Source organism: Zootoca vivipara, chromosome 6, assembly GCF_963506605.1.
Source record: "Zootoca vivipara chromosome 6, rZooViv1.1, whole genome shotgun sequence".
Taxonomy (NCBI): Eukaryota; Metazoa; Chordata; class Lepidosauria; order Squamata; family Lacertidae; genus Zootoca; species Zootoca vivipara.
Window position 1 is genome coordinate 4,223,635 of NC_083281.1, and position 16,523 is coordinate 4,240,157.

Consider the following 16,523-nt stretch of genomic DNA (forward strand, 5'->3'; position numbering starts at 1 on the left):
GCTCGCTGCGGCCGTCTCCATTTAAATGGAGATGTGGTCACGTTTTCTGCTGGGCAAGGAAACAGCTCATGGAGAGTTATAGATCTGTTTGGATGTATGTATGCATTGCGAAAGGTAATGCGTTTCCACTTCTGGATGCTGGAAGGCGGGGGGGGGGGTTGAGGGTCAGAGAACCCCTGGGGGCCCCACAGAGTCTTTCCCCTCTCCATTGGCACACAGATGTGTTGGGGGCACAGGAATGAGAAACTTTCGGGGGGGGGAGAAGGTATGCAAACCTTGGAACCACACAGGATTCCTTTTTTTAAGACAGTGATCCCATCTTCATTTCAATGTATAATCTTTTTCATTAAGTTTTGCATTGCACATTTAAATTCAAACATTAAACATCACCACCCTCCCATCAAAAGTTAAGGAGATAAATAACTATATGACTTTTAGGAGACATCTGAAGGCAGCCCTGTGTGAGGAACTTTTAAATGTGTGATGTACTGTGTTTTATATTTTGTTAGAAACCGCCCAGAGTGGCTGTCGCAACCCTTTCAGATGGGTGGCATATAAACAATAAAATTATTGTTGTTGTTGTTTAGTCGTTTAGTAATGTCCGACTCTTTGTGACCCCATGGACCAGAGCACGCCAGGCACTCCTGTCTTGCACTGCCTCCCGCAGTTTGGTCAAACTCATGTTCGTAGCTTCGAGAACACTGTCCAACCATCTCATCCTCTGTCGTCCCCTTCTCCTAGTGCCCTCCATCTTTCCCAACATCAGGGTCTTTTCCAGGGAGTCTTCTCTTCTCATGAGGTGGCCCAAGTCTTGGAGCCTCAGCTTCAGGATCTGTCCTTCCAGTGAGCACTCAGGGCTGATTTCCTTAAGAATGGATAGGTTTGATCTTCTAGCAGTCCATGGGACTCTCAAGAGTCTCCTCCAGCACCATAATTCAAAAGCATCCATTCTTCGGCGATCAGCCTTCTTTATGGTCCAGCTCTCACTTCCATACATCACTACTGGGAAAACCATAGCTTCGACTATACGGACCTTTGTAGGCAAGGTGATGTCTCTGCTTTTTTAAAAACAAATTTTTAAAAAGCAGAGCTTCTGATTGGTACAAGTGCCCCGGAAACAATCGCCGACAGCCACATTGGACATTCAGCTTCCAAAATAGGTTTGAAAACCGGAATACTTACTTCCGGGGTTTTCGGGGTTTGGGAGCCAAAATGTTGGAGTACCAAGGCATTTGAGAACCGAGGTTCCACTATACCGGCTCCTGGAAGCCACAGCAGAGGAGGGTGCCTTTGCGCTCATGTTCCGATCGCTGGCATTTGTTTGGCCCCAGTGAGAACATGATGCCAGACTCGATGGGCCACTGCACTGATCCAGCAAGCTTTTCTTAGGTTCTCATGGACTCTAAGCTGATGAGAAGAGGTTTCGTGGCTGCCTCGTCCAGGAGGGGAGAGAGAGAGAGAGAGAGCAGAAGGCTGGGGTTTAGTGGGAAACCACAAAATGTATTCCCTCCCCCCCCCCGACTCTCTGTTCATCTAAACCTTGCCCTTTGCTGACCACAGGTGTGCAAGTTTGCTGGTACCCAGCAGCGAGTGATGGGTGTTTGGGGCTGGACCTCGAAATCCACCTTATTTTTTGTGCGGGTGGCGCTGTGGTCTCAACCACTGAGCCTCTTCGGCTTGCTGATCGGAAGGTCGGCGGTTCGAATCCCCGCGACGGGGTGAGCTCCCGTTGCTCCGTCCCAGCTCCTCCCAACCTAGCAGTTCAAAAACATGCCGTCGCAAGTAGATAAATAGGTTGTGGGAAGGTAAACGGCGTTTCCGTGTGCTCTGGTTTCCGCCATGCGCTAGAAACGGTACAATCCTGCTGGCCACATGACCCGGAAAGCTGCCTGCAGACAAACGCTGGCTCCCTTGGCCTGAAAGCGAGATGAGCACCGCAAGCCCAAAGTCGCCTTTGACTGGACTTAATCATCTAGGGGTCCTTTACCTTTATTACCTTATTTTTAGTCTCTTTCCCCCTTAAATCCTCTCCCTGCCTCCTCCTTCCTTTCTCTTTTTTCCTGCCACCCCCTTCACCCCTTCTCTTCTTGCCATCTCACCTGTCCCCCCCCCCGTTGCCCCCTCTCTCCCAGCCACCTTTTCCTTCTTAATTGCCCCTCGTCTCCTTCCCACCCACATGAAATCAAGCCAAGCGCCACGCTTGGGCCCCCCTAGGGATACAGACCCCTACCCCACCCCTCGATCTATGGGAACAGAGTCTATTGGAGGGAGAGAAGGGGCTCATCCAAGCAATGCCTTTTTCGGGGACGACAGTCATCGGGACGCAGAGGGTGGGAAGAAGTTGGGGGGGGGACGGACGTTAGATGAGATCAGCCAAAGAAGGCGGGGAGAAACGGCAGTCTCAGAAAGCAATTAGTTATGGGGTCTTAAGGAGCCCGGTGCACCCCCTTCTGAATCTGAGATACCATCGCCTGATTTTCCTGCTTTGACTAAGCCCCTAATCTCCCAGATAATCTGTCTCAAAAAATGCAAAATACATATATATATATATATATAGAGAGAGAGAGAGAGAGAGAGAGCGCTAGAGTTGGCCTGTGAATATAACACCTGAGGGGGCGCTGAAACGATTTCCCCCCTCACACTACTTTACTAATCACCTACTGTTGCCAGTTTATTAATTTTAAGAGGTGCTCGGTTTAATCTTGTAAAAAGGTAATGGGAAGAGGCAAGATTAGGCCGACCACGTGGATGTTTTGGGCACTCGGGGCTTCGCCGCAAGAGGCAAGCTGTCTTGTAGATATCACGTGGAATGTTAGAGCTGGAAGGGCTCCCTGAGGGTCATCTAGTCCAGCCCAAGAATTTGCAGCTGCCGAACCTGCAAACTTGGCGTTGCCTGCGCCGTGCTCTAATCAACAGAGCTGTCCGGCTATCGGCAGCATGGCAGCGGGCAGGAATTGCCAGAAGGTGCTTGAGCCTCAGGGCACCCCAAAATCCACCAGCTGTGAATTTCTCCCATCATGGCAGGGTTTCAAATGTGGATTTTCCGGCTCCTAAGTGGGAATGGTACACTGAGAAATATTTCGTTAAACGAATTCTGAATGCTGTTCTGCACGCGTCAGGGTGGTTCGCAGTGGCAGGGCAGCTGCTTTGAGTGCAGAAGGCCCCAGGTTCAGCCCCCAGCAGCATCTACAGGTATAGACTGATGGGAAGCCTGGAGAGCATCTGTTGCCAGCCAATTCTGAGCTAGGAGCAAACCAGTGACATTTTAGGGAGCAGGCTAGAAGGCGAGGTCCATGACTTACATCACAGGAGCCTACACAACACAAAACACTGTTGCTGTATGTAGGTTTTGTTTTATTTGTTTTCTATCTTATATTTTGGAAATGTACATCCAGTTTTTTTTTCCTTTAATTTTTTTTGGGGGCCCCCAATAGAGTGGGGCCCAAAGCTATAGCTTCTTTAGCTTATACTTAAATCCAGCACTGGTACCACTGTACTGAATTGACATGCAAACTGAGGACCTCAAAAGACCTGATTGCCCATTTCCTCCCAAGAGGAGGGGAAGTGACACAAGGCTAAGCCTTGCAGGACAGCTTACTCTATGGCATTAACCCTTTCATGCATTTATTAGACTCAAGCATCCAGGTTATATGATGCTGCCGACGTTCTAGGATTTTCTGTTCCTATGAGTCCGTTAACCTCTGCTTTGCCCTCCCGCCGCAGGTTCCACCAGGGCGACTACACAGTGGAGGTGAGCATCAACGACTACCTGGACATCTACTGCCCTCATTACGAGCTCCCGTTCCCCATGGACCACATGGAGAGATACATCCTCTACATGGTCAACTACGAGGGCCATGACTCCTGCGACCACCGCCAGAATGGCTTCAAGCGCTGGGAGTGCAACCGGCCCGACTCTCCCAATGGGCCGCTGAAGTTCTCCGAGAAGTTCCAGCTCTTCACCCCATTTTCGCTGGGCTTTGAATTCCGACCGGGGCATGAGTATTACTACATATGTAAGTACTGGGGACCTGGGGTGGCGCTGCGCTCTAAATCACGGAGCCTCTTGGGCTTGCCGATCGGAAGGTTGGCGGTTCGAATCCCCGTGACGGAGTGAGCTCCCATTGCTCCGTCCCAGCTCTTGCCAACCTAGCAGTTCGAAAGCACGCCAGGGCAAGTAGATAAATAGGTACCGCTCCGGCAGGAAGGTAAACGGTGTTTCCGTGCACTCTGGTTTCCGTCCCAGTGTCCTGTTGTGCCAGAAGTGGTTTAGTCCTGCTGACCACATGACCCGGAAAAAGCTCTCTGCGGACAAACGCTGGCCCCCTCGGCCTGAAAGCGAGATGAGCACCGCAACCCCATAGTCGCCTTTGACTGAACTTAACCGTCCAGGGGTCCTTTACCTTTTACCTTTTAACTACTGGGGATGGTTAGAAATGCAAAGGTTTCTTTATCAGTTGACTGACATTCAGTACCCTTTTAAAAGGGGGGGGTATTGGGTAGTTAATCGTTTTATAAAATGAGGCGCGGCATGTAGAAAGCAGGAAGAAAACTTTTCCTCCCCCCTGTCATAAACGCTAGAACTTGTGGACATAAATATTGAGAAATTCGGGGAAAACAAAGGAAATGTGGGGCTACCTTTGAAGATGACCCGGAAACTACAACTAATCCAGAATGCGGCAGCTAGACTGGTGACTGGGAGTGGCCGCTGAGACCACATAACACCGGTCCTGAAAGACCTACATTGGCGCCCAGTACGTTTCCGAGCACAATTCAAATTGTTGGTGCTGACCTTTAAAGCTCTAAACGGCCTCGGTCCAGTATACCTGAAGGAGCGTCTCCACCCCCATCATTCTGCCCGGACACTGAGGTCCAGCGCCAAGGGCCTTCTGGCGGTTCCCTCGTTACAAGAAGCCAAGTTACAGGGAACCAGGCAGAGGGCCTTCTCGGTGGTGGCACCCACCCTGTGGAATACCCTTCCACCAGAGGTCAAAGAGAACAACAATTACCAGACCTTTAGAAGGTATCTTAAGGCAGCCCTGTTTAGGGAAGCTTTTAATGTTTGATGGATTTCTGTATTTTAATATTTTGTTGGAAGCCGCCCAGAGTGGCTGGAGGAACCAGGCCAGATGGGTGGGGTATAAATTTATTATTATTATTATTATTATTATTCATAGTTCTGCCACTCTAGGCAGCTTCCAACAAAAGATTAAAAATACATTAAGACATCATTAAAAACTTCCCTAAACAGGGCTGCCTTCAGATGTCTTCTGAAAGTCAGATAGTTGTTTATTTCTTTGACATCTGATGGGAGGGAGTTTCACACGGCGGGAGCCACCTGGTTCCCTGTAACTTCGCTTCTTGCAGGGAGGGAGCCGCCAGAAGGCCCTGGGAGCTGGACCTCGGTGTCCGGGCTGGACGATGGGGGTGGAGACGCTCCTTCAGGTATACAGGGCCATTTAGGGCTTTCAAGGTCAGCCCCAACACTCTGAATTATGCTTGGAAACGTCCTGGGAGCCAATGTAGGTATTTCAGGACCAGTCTTATATGGTCCCGGCGGCCGCTCCCAGTCCCCAGTCTAGCTGCCGCATTATGGATTAGTTGTGGTTTCCGAGTCACCTTCAAAGGTAGCCCCATGTAGAGAGCATTGCAGTTGTCCAAGCGGGAGATACCCAGAGCATGCACCACTTTGGTGAGACAGTCTGCAAGGCAGGGAGGGTCTCATCCTGCGTACCAGATGGAGCTGGTAGACAGCTGCCCTGGACACAGAACTGACCTGCGCCTCCATGGACAGCTGTGAATGCTTCTGAATGTTCGCTGCTACAAACCACGGTGGGGGGGGAGAGTTGTTATGGGGCTCAGAACCTGCTTGTGGGCTTTCCTTGGGGGAATGTTGTTGGCCACCCATGCTGGACGGGCCCGATCCACCAGGTCTCCTTACATTTGCCGAGCTCTTCCTCTGAGCTGCATTTCGAAAATAAAGCAAAAATAAGCAGTGACCATAGCCAATTTAAGCGTCCTGATTACACCGTCGATCCTAAACGAAATCAATCTCAGGGACCGGTTTAATTAGCCGGCGTGACTCTATTTAACCTCAGTCGGCGGCTCGGGAGCGCCGAACACCCAAAGACCCAGCTGGTGGGGCCACATTCCAGAGATAATAATGAAAATAAACCAATGAGAGAGAAAGAGAGAGAGACAGAGAGAGAGAGAGAGAGAGAGAGAGAGAGAGACAGAGAGAGAAGCCCCTTTGCAACTCATCTGTTTCCCCCTTGCAATTGCGCCCGTCACGGCAGCTGGGGGAGGGGAGGGTGGAGGGACAGCAGCACCAAAGATGATTCTGTTCCCAGACCATGTTTCAGCTTGTAAATGATTTGAACTCGGCCCTCCCGCCGGGGCCTGTGGCCCGGCTCGGCTACCAGGGAGGGAAAATAATCAAACGCTCGAAATTAGCTTCCCGGACCACCCATTAAGAAAGCCCCTGATTTAAGAGTCTTCATTAATCTTGATTTTCTTTTCTTTTCTTTCTTTTTGTAAAGAAGGAAAGGAAACAATGGCGCGAGAGGGAGGATCCTGGCTTTGGTCAGCAAGAAACCTGGCCCTGAAAAAGCTTCTGGTGACTTGCTGTACCTGGGGAGTTTGGGACGCGGGTGGCACTGTGGTCTAAACCGCCAAGCCTCTTGGGCTTGCCGATCGGAAGGTTGGCGGTTCAAAACCCCGCGTCGGGGTGAGCTGGGGTATCTGTGGTTTCTCCTGCTTGCACTGCTGTGACATCAGAGCATCTGAGCCAATAGGAGCCAAGGAAGCCTATGTTTTCCCCTCGCCACAGAGGCCTGCTTGACATCACAGCAGCTAAGCTAATAACCGTCAGAGGGGATGCAACAATGCTTAACGCAGGCCTACTGGTGCCCATAGGGACTGGATGGGATGGGGGGCGTGGTGCCCATAGGAAAGGGGTGCACTGCAGAGCCTCTGTTGCCCTACAGCTGGGGGGGAGGTAGTGGGTGGACAGCATGGAACTTGTGGGTGCCCGAGACTTGTGGCATGGGCGTGCTGCAGGCCCCGCGGTGAGTGCCGCCCGCCATTTTGTCACTACCCCTTAGTGGGGACGCCCGGGGCAGACCGCACTTACCGTACCCCCCCTTGCTACGCCCCTGAGTGAAGGTCCAGGGGAGATGATATGAAATTATGCCTGGCATGGAGGAAGCGGAATGCAAGAACTCATGGACACCCAACGAAGCTGAACATTGGAAGATTCGGGGCAGATGAAAGGAAATCCTTCACGGAGCTCAGATTTACCATAAGCTGTGGAACTCCCTGCCACAAGAGGCAGGGATGGCCACCCACTTGGATGGCTTTAAAAGCAGGTTGGACAAGGTTTTCAACGGCCACTGGGTCACGACGCTGGACTAGTTGGGCCTCCCCTTTGGCCTGATCCAACAGGGCTCTCTTGTGACACAAGCCTTCTGTGACATCACAGCAGCTAAGCCAATAGCATCCAGAGAGGCTGTGGTTATTCCTACCTCCAGCAGCAGCAGCAGCAGTCTCCCTCAAGGCTCTCTTTGTGTGTGTTTTGCGATTTCCCTCACCTAGAGAGGTCCATGCAGATCTCCGTTTTGCAACCGGGCCCCCGGCAAGGAAAGAGATTCGGGCCCCTTTGCGCTGTCAATTTCAAGGTCAGCGCCGCGAAAAGGGGAAACTTAACATCACACGGCCCACTCCCGAGCCAACTCTTGAACCAGAAAGTTCCCCCTCACTGCAATCAGTAAAGAAATGTTAAAATAATAATAACATTATTAATTAAAATCCACGACCCCAAAGCACTTCATGATAGCAAGCCCTCTCTCTCTCCCTCGGTCCGGAAGCGGGCAGGCGGAATTTATCTTTCTCAATATTTTCCTCCTCTCCTACTCTAAAGCATCTGTTTTCCAACTTCCTTAATTTGCTCCTTTTATCTATATTAAATTACCATTTTCTCTCGTCGCACGCGGCTCCCACCCCCCCCCTTTCTCCCTGTGTAAAATGTCACTTGCAAAATAACTACATTTACTACGACACGCTCTCTCTCTCTCTCTCTGTCCCTCTCTCTCTCTCTCTCTCTTTTTTAATGTCGTTAGGGAAAGATTACACAGGAGTAAATAGTGGAACTCATCACGGCGAAAGCCGGTTAGAATTCATGTCATGTGGAACATTACAAATTATGCTTCTTTGAGGGCACTGTATTTAGCAGACATGAAAGAACGAGCCCTACCTCCTTCTGTAGCTTGCAAATTGGAATTCTATTAACCTTCCAGGAATCTAGATGAGCGTCCTGGCTGTGCTTTGCAGTTCTAGGTCAAGGTTAAACAACAGTTTTGGGGGCCACAAGTGGGTCGCTTTTTGGCTTTTGAGATGTTCATTGCAGAGGGGCTGGGGGAGGGCGTTAGAGAGAGAGTCCTACCCAGAATTGGAGGACCGGGGAGGTTGACGGACAGTGCCAGATTGACGTATAAGCTAATCAAGCTATAGCTTAGTGCCCCACTCTCTTGGGGCCCCCCCAAAAAAAATTAAAGGGGGAAAAAACCCTGGATGTACATTTCCAAAATATAAGATAAAAAATAAAAATAAAATAAAACCTACATCCAGCAACAGTGTTTTGTGTTGTGTAGGCTCCTAGGATGTAAGTCATGGGCCCCGCCTGCTAGCCTGCTCCCTAAAATATCCCTGGTTTGCTCCTTTCTACATACAGGGTGCCTACATTCTGCATGGACTGGTTGTATGGCAACATGGGCAAATGGCTTGAGATCCCTATCAGGTCCATAAATGACCATATAGCATACAGTGGTACCTCGACGTACGAACGACTTGACAACCGAATTTTTCGACTTGCGAATGGGGCAAATGGCCGCGCGCTTACGAATTACTCGACATCCGAACGGAAACCGCAGCGGCTTTAGATAGGGTTTTTTCGACTTACGAATTTTTAGAAGGGGTTGCTTTGACTTACGAATTTCTCCATTTCCAATGCATCTCTATGGGAAATCGCGTTTCCAATGGCGCTTTTCGGCTTACGAATTTTTCAACCTACGAAGGTGCCTTCGAAACGGATTAAATTCGTAAGTCGAGGCACCACTGTATATTCAACACACACAAAACGGTGACAATTTGTTGTTGACAGCTGGACATAGAAAGGGCCCCATTCCCTTCAGTAACTTAGGGCCTCAAGAAACCTAAATCCGGCCCTGGTGATGGATAGCGAACAATATGGGCTGGGGCTATAGAACCATAAAATTGTCAAGTTGGGAGGATCCCCAACGGTCATCTAGTCCAACCCCCTGCAATGCAGGAATCTCAGCTCAAGCATCCATGGCAGACCCAACCTCTGCTTAGAAACCTCCAAGGAAGGAGAGTCCACCACAGTCGAACAGAAAGTTCTTCCTGATATTTAGTCGGAATCTCCCTTTCTTGCAACTTGAAGCCATGGGTTCGAGTTCTGCCCTCTGGAGCAGGAGAAAGCAACCTTGCTCCACTTTCCTTTAAAAATTAAAAAAAAAAGGTTTTTCAAGTTGAAATTTTTACAGAGATATATCAAACATGAATCATGAAAACAAGATTCCAAGGAATCTCCTGGACTTCTATCCTCCCCTTTGTGGGTCCTATTATGAATCATTTCCTCCTGCACCTTTTATGATAGTCCAAATATTTTACATCTCCACTGTGTCTAGAATTCAACCATTAAACTACAAGTGATATTCCAGCCCTACTAACGGTTTTAATTGTTTACAGTGGTCTTTAAGTCATAAACATTCCTCATTCCTTATTAAAATTTTGGTCTTCCTGATTTCTGATTCTTTCTTAAGCCATTTTGGCACAAATCTATCAATTTCATCTGCCATTCTTCTCTGGTAGGGAATTTTATATTCTTTCCATCTCTGGGACAATGACATCCATGCAGCCGTGGTCACATGCATAAATAGTGGTGCCTCGCTAGACGAATTTAATTTGTCCCGCGAGTCGCTTCGTATAGCGAAAAACTCGTTTTGCGAAGTGGCTCCCATAGGAACGCATTGAAGTGTGGTTTCCCATAGGGTGCCTCGCAAGACGGGGGGGGAGAGATTTCGTCTTGTGAGGCACCCTATGGGACGAAAAAATTGTCTTGCGAAGCGCGCCATAGGAACCTTCGTCTTGCGAGTCTCCATTGAAATCGCAAAACGCTTTCGGTTTGCGAGTTTTTCGTCTTGTGAGGCATTCGTCTAGCGAGGTACCACTGTAGTCTTACCTGCTCCCCTGGGATTTTGGCACCTAGAATTCCTAAAAGGCAGGCATCTTGCTCCACTTTCCACGTGCCAGCCCTTCAGATATTATTTGGCTATCCTATCTCTTCTCAGTTAAGGGGTGATATGATAGCCATGTTCAAATATATGAAAGGATGTCATATGGAGGAGGGAGAAAGATTGTTTTCTGCTGCTCCAGAGAAGCGGACACGGAGCAATGGATTCAAACTTCAAGAAAGAAGATTCCACCTCAACATTAGGAAGAACTTCCTGACAGTAAGAGCGGTTCGACAGTGGAATTTGCTACCAAGGAGTGTGGTGGAGTCTCCTTCTTTGGAGGTCTTTAAGCAGAGGCTTGACAGGCATATGTCAAGAATGCTTTGATGGTGTTTCCTGCTTGGCAGGGGGTTGGACTGGATGGCCCTTGTGGTCTCTTCCAACTCTATGATTCTATGATTCCAAACCTATGTCCTTCGCAGTCTCCACTTTCACACTCCTCCACCCAGGCAAGCGAGTCCATCCATCAGGGTCCAAGGGCACATCTCTCTTTTTAAAAATATTCTTTTATTAATTTTCCATATTATTTTATTAATGTTTTAAATTAATTATTCCATTCCTCAGTAATAATATTATTAATTATCAATCTTGCCATTTGCCTAGAATAGATAACCTCTATGCCTCTTACAAATGTCATTCCAAAGTTCATCTGCTCTAGGGCCTTCAACATAAAGGCGCATGAAACATTGTCAAAAGCTTTTTCCACATCAATAAGCATCAATGCTGCCTGTCTATCATTTCTCACTTCCAAATATTCAATGATATTTATTATATTTCTAATATTTTATTTCATTTGTCGACCTGGGGGGGAATCCTGTTTGATATTGATGGGTTGTTTCTAATGGTAGACCTTTTCATTCTCCTTGTAAAATATTTGCAAATATTTTATAATCGCAATTTAATAATGAAATGGGTCTATAATTTTTCACTTCCAATCTATCTACCTCTTGCTTTGGAATTAAAGTAATGTATGCCTCTTCCCAGGTCTTTGGTATTTTCCCAGGGGCACATCTCAGCAAGGCAAAAACTCTCAAGAGAGTGCAATGCAGGATGATTAGGGGCTCTTGGCCTTTGGATAAGAACTGTGGACTGGAGAGAAGGGTACTGCTTGTCGGGTTTATCTTTTCTTTATTATATTTCAGATGCCACCTTTTCCCAAAAAACTTTCAAAGCACTGTACAGGCTTCTCCTCCCCATTTTATCCTCACACCAACCCTGCGAGGTAGGTTAGCCACAAAGCTCACCGGGTGACTGGGGGGAGCCAATCACTAACCTTTCAGCCTTCACCTACCTTGCAGGGTTGTTGTAGGGGCATAGCTGCCAAGTTCTCCCTTTTTTTAAGGGAAATTCCCTTATGCTGAATAGGCTTCCTCGTGAGAAAAGGGAAAACTTGGCAGCTATGTGTAGGGGTTAAAATGGGGAGAGGAACAAAGGGAGGGCATAAATGTAATACAATAAATTTAGGTTAGGCTGTGAGACACTGACTGGTCCCCAGGATTTGAAGAGGGTCCCGAGGGCCGTATAAAGCAACTTGGAGCCCTGCATCTGGCCCCTGAGCCCGGGTTCTCCCACCAATGACTCCCACCAATGACTGATGCAGTTAAAACAAAAACCACCATCATTCTTCTTGGCGGCAGGAGCTCTGCACACACTCAGAGGCACTCTGAGTTCGTCGACAAAAAATGGGACAAAAAATCGTCGACAAAAAATGGGTAGAATGGGAGACGGTTTTCTTGGCAAGGAAGACACAGGCGAGTTCATAAAAATTGCCTGTTCGTGTGCGGGGAGACCTTGATTCAGTCGTGTTTTCTAACCCCCCAGCCCAGCCCCCAGTCTAACTGCAGTGTTTAATCAGTTGGCCAATGTAACAGTGCCGGGGGCGGGGGTGCCAGTCTGGAATTAGGTTTGGAAATTAAAACAGAAATTCCAAAAGAATAAAGGAATGCAACAAGGGAAATCCATTTACCCTTTTTCTTTTCTCTCTCTCCCTCTCGTTTTAATGTTATGCAGACTTAAGGATCTGCGAGTTATTTGTGTTGGAAATGTGTGCTTGGCCCTCTCGCCAGCTCCTCGCACCCAGAGCGGTTTCCAAAAGGAAGCCCGCCCCCAATTTAAATAAATCCAGCATATGGATAATCCTATTGCATGCTAATAGAGGAGCTTCGGTGCTCCGAGCACCAAGCCTCCTGCAAAGGGAAGTTTTGTAAAATGCACAGTGCGATGGGTGGAGGAAGAGAGCAGCAGAGAAAAGCTCCCCCCCCCCCCGTCTCTCGCAATACTAGAACTCGGGGAACGTCCGAGGAAGTTGAGGGCTGGAAGATTCAGGGCAGGTAATAATAATAATAATAATAATAATAATAATAATAATAATAATAATAATAAATACTTTTTTATTTATACCCCGCCTTCTCCAGACAAGGCCGGGCTCAGAACGGCTGACACTAGATATAAAACAACTGATTAAAATACAACTTAAGAACAAGACTAAATACATTAAAATTAAAATTAAAAATAAAGGGAATGGGAAAATGGGGGAGGGGGTCAGGTTGGCTCCAGGCCAAATGCCAGGCGGAACAACTCTATCTTACAGGCCCTGCGGAAGAAAATCAGGAGACAGAGCGTTCCTCCAGGTCGGGGCCAGTGTTGAGAAGGCCCTGTTTCTAGTTGAGGCTAATCTGATTTCCTACGGGCCCGGGACCTCTAAGGTGTTAGTATTTATGGACCTTAAGGTCCTCCGCAGTGCATACCAGGAGAGATGGTCCCGTAAGTACAAGGGTCCTAGGCCATGAAGGGCTTTAAAGGTCAAAACCAGCACCTTAAATCTGACCCTGTAGCCAATGCAGCTGGTAAAGCACTGGGTGAATATGCTCCCATGGCAGGGACCCTGGGAGGAGCCTGGCTGCAGCATTCTGCACCCGCTGGAGTTTCTGGGACAGCTTCAAGGGCAGCCCCGCGTAGCGCGAATTACAGCAGTCAAGCCTGGAGGTGACCGTCGCATGGATCACTGTGGCTTGGTCAGGGCGGGAAAGGAAAAGGACTTCTTCACATGGCACAGACTTAAACTGCGGAACTCACCGCTGCAGGAGGCAGCAACGGCCACCGACTTAAATTGCTTTAAAAGAGAATTAGACAATTTACAGAATAGGAGGCTAGCAATGGCTATTAGCCAGGACCAGAGGCAGAAATGTTATTGAGCTTTTTGCATCCCCCCCCCCACACAAAGTTGTTGAGCTTTTCCACAATTTTGCAAATTCGCAAAAGCAAAAGGAGTTTTTGAGCCCAAAGCAACGCTGCCAAAATGAGTTGCCATACGTCCGGATTTTCCCGGACTTTAAAAAGCGATTTCAGCCAGGGCACTGCTTCCGACACCAGTATTCCGCATAGGTCTGGGAAATTCCAGACGTATGGCAACCCTAACAAAAACTAACTTTCTGGGTGGGGGTGGAAGCAAAGTCCACAGCTTTCCAACCTCCAAAACAGCCCAATGTGGTCGAAAGATGCCTGCAGCTCTGAGCGCTGGAGAGAAAGGGCTTCGTGGAGAACGGTTCAGGGGTTTATTTGTGAAATATAATGGAGTATCCTGGGAGAGGGTTTCAGCCAGCCAGCCAGCCAGCCAGAAATCAGGAATCGCTGCCCATTTTGTTTCTCCCTTTTTAAAAGGTTTCTTGGCGTGTCCCCCTTTCTCACTCGGGCCTCGCACCGGGAGACAGGTGACCCCCCTCTCCCCGTGGCAGGATATGCAGATGGAGGGGGTGTGGCTATGCAAACGAGGGCATTCTCCACCCTTGAATGGCTTCCCATTGAGGAGAGCTCCACAAAAGGTGACATCAGCGTGCCATTGTTGGGTTTTCTTGTCCCCCAGACAATATCGCTCCTCTGAGCCCCCCCCCCCCCCGGGGTTGGGAGTGTGTAGATGAGAAGCGATGGGAAGAGAGGGAGGCAGGGAGGGGAATTAAAACGAAGCTCTCGACATTGTTCCCATCAATATCTCAGCAAGCCTCTGGGAACAATATTGAAATCCCCTGGGAACAGGGCTGCCATGGAACGTCAGCTCCGCAGAAGCCGGCCCTCTGTTCAGAAATGAAGTCCTTCCTTGACATCTTTTAAGGACGCAACTATTTTCATTTATTCAGAATACTCTTTACGCCCCGCCGTCACCCCCTGAGGAGATCGGGCCGACACGCATTTAAATCAAAAAAATGGTTTTTTAAAACCCAAGCAAACGAAGCGTAGCACCATGGATAGAATTTCTCAGAGATCTTAATAAGTTTTTAAACTACCCTGAACCTGGCGCTGTTGCACTGCCGCATAAATCCCTGTTCTGCATCTGCAAGAAAACGGTGTACACTTTGGAACTCCCTGCAACTTGACATCGGCCAGGAGCCTTCACTGAACTCTTTTACACGTGCTAAAAACATTTTTTAAAGACAAAATGCCAGCGTGTTTTTAGTTTACTGCTGGTTTTAATTCTTTGAATATTTAAACACACACACACACAGTCTTTTGTTTTATTCTTTTTTTAACTTTATTGCAAAACAATTTACATATAACAACACAAAGACCTCAGTGACAACTAAACATTAACTAACAACACATTGTCTAACATCACACATACTTTTGACTACCGATTCACCTCGCTGTGCTTTCTGCATATTCTTCACCTTTACGCATTTCCTGTCATATCTGTTACATATCCAGAAAATTTTATGCATTTATAGTTTACCTTCATATTGAAGATTCAATCCAGACCTGTCAGGGGATTTGCATTTTCACAATATTGTTTTAGATATATTCCTTAAATGTTAGCCATTCTTTACACCAGGCATCCCCAAACTGCGGCCCTCCAGATGTTTTGGCCTACAACTCCCATGATCCCTAGCTAAGAGGACCAGTGGTCAGGGATGATAGGAATTGTAGTCCAAAACATCTGGAGGGCCGAAGTTTGGGGATGCCTGCTTTACATGCTTTCTGGTCTGAGTTTCCTCTTATTCTCCCAGATATTTTCGCAAGTTCCAAGTATTCTATCATCTTCACCTGCCAGCCAAGCTTTGTAGAAATTGAGTCACATCTCCAGTTTTTTGCTACTAAAATTCTAGCCGCCGTAGTTGCATACATAAAGATGGTTCTAAGTATTTTTTTCTATTTCAGTGGACATAACGCCTAACAAAAAGGCTTCTGGTTTTGTTTTGCTTTTTGGAGGGAGAATTTAAAGATCTTTTTGAGTTTGTTGCCTATTATATCCCAAAATTCTTCTATCCTCACACAGTCCCACCATAAGTGCGTGAAAGTACCCTCCCCATTTCTTTTTTTTTTATTCTTTTGGTAAACCGCTTTGATTTCTTCCTTTCCTTTTACTATCAAGTGTATGCAATTTTAAAAAACAAACAAACAAGGAACCCTATGCAAATCTCCGAGACACAAAATAGACGCACCTCCCCTCCTTTAACTCATGGATGTGTTTTCTGGCCAGGGTATCGACTTCTGGTGGGTTTTGCCAGAGCTTGGCTGTGGAAACAGATCAAGATCCTTTTGCTAAACCTCCAACCCTGATTTTTTTAGTTTTTCGATTCACAATAACAGCGCTCAAAGACCTTGGGCAGCGGACAGGGTGCTGGCACCTCGAGGGGTCCCAAAACAGAGGGGGACACCTCACAATTCCTCTGGCCTTGCCATGCCCCAGGGCATTGTAGGAAATAAGTGGCTACCCAGCATTCCTCGGAAGGGAGCCCGCCATTTGCGCCTGGCCTTCTCGGACTAGAGAGCCAGCCCTAAGAAGAGAATAACGATAGGGTGCAAAATGGTGTCCACACCCATATTTTGGCCGCTGCCATTTCTATTTTCTCATAATTCCTCATCACGAGGGAGGGAACTTTTCTCCCCATCCCTTCCCAGCGGGAAAGTGGGGTCACGAGCTTTTTTTAAAAAGGGGGACTTGCCGTTCCTCGCCCCACCCCACCCCAAACTGCCCCAGGTGGACACAGCATCTGTGGGGATTTTGGAGGGATGAAAATGCCAAGTAGCTTTCCCACAGTATTCCCTCTTTGTCCAGCTCCACTGCAAAAAATAAAGTCCCAAAAGTAGCAAAAAGCTCAGATATGAAAACAAATAGGACTTTAGCCAACGCATATCAAAACACACACCCATTTTTTTATTTAAAATTTTGCTCCATTAAAAAACACACCAATAATGACAAAGGGGGTGGTTCTTGAAAGC

General features: G+C 47.8%; 1 protein-coding gene across 3 annotated transcripts in view; it reads left to right on the forward strand.

Annotated features, from left to right (window-relative positions):
- Positions 1 to 16,523, forward strand: part of EFNA2 (ephrin A2) — a 160,022-nt gene that overhangs the window by 130,834 nt on the left and 12,665 nt on the right. For all 3 annotated transcript variants that reach the window (XM_035120743.2, XM_060275324.1, XM_060275325.1), the window contains exon 3: positions 3,724 to 4,016. In XM_035120743.2, coding sequence (XP_034976634.1) covers positions 3,724 to 4,016 — 293 coding nt within the window. The remainder of the gene's footprint in view (positions 1 to 3,723; positions 4,017 to 16,523) is intronic.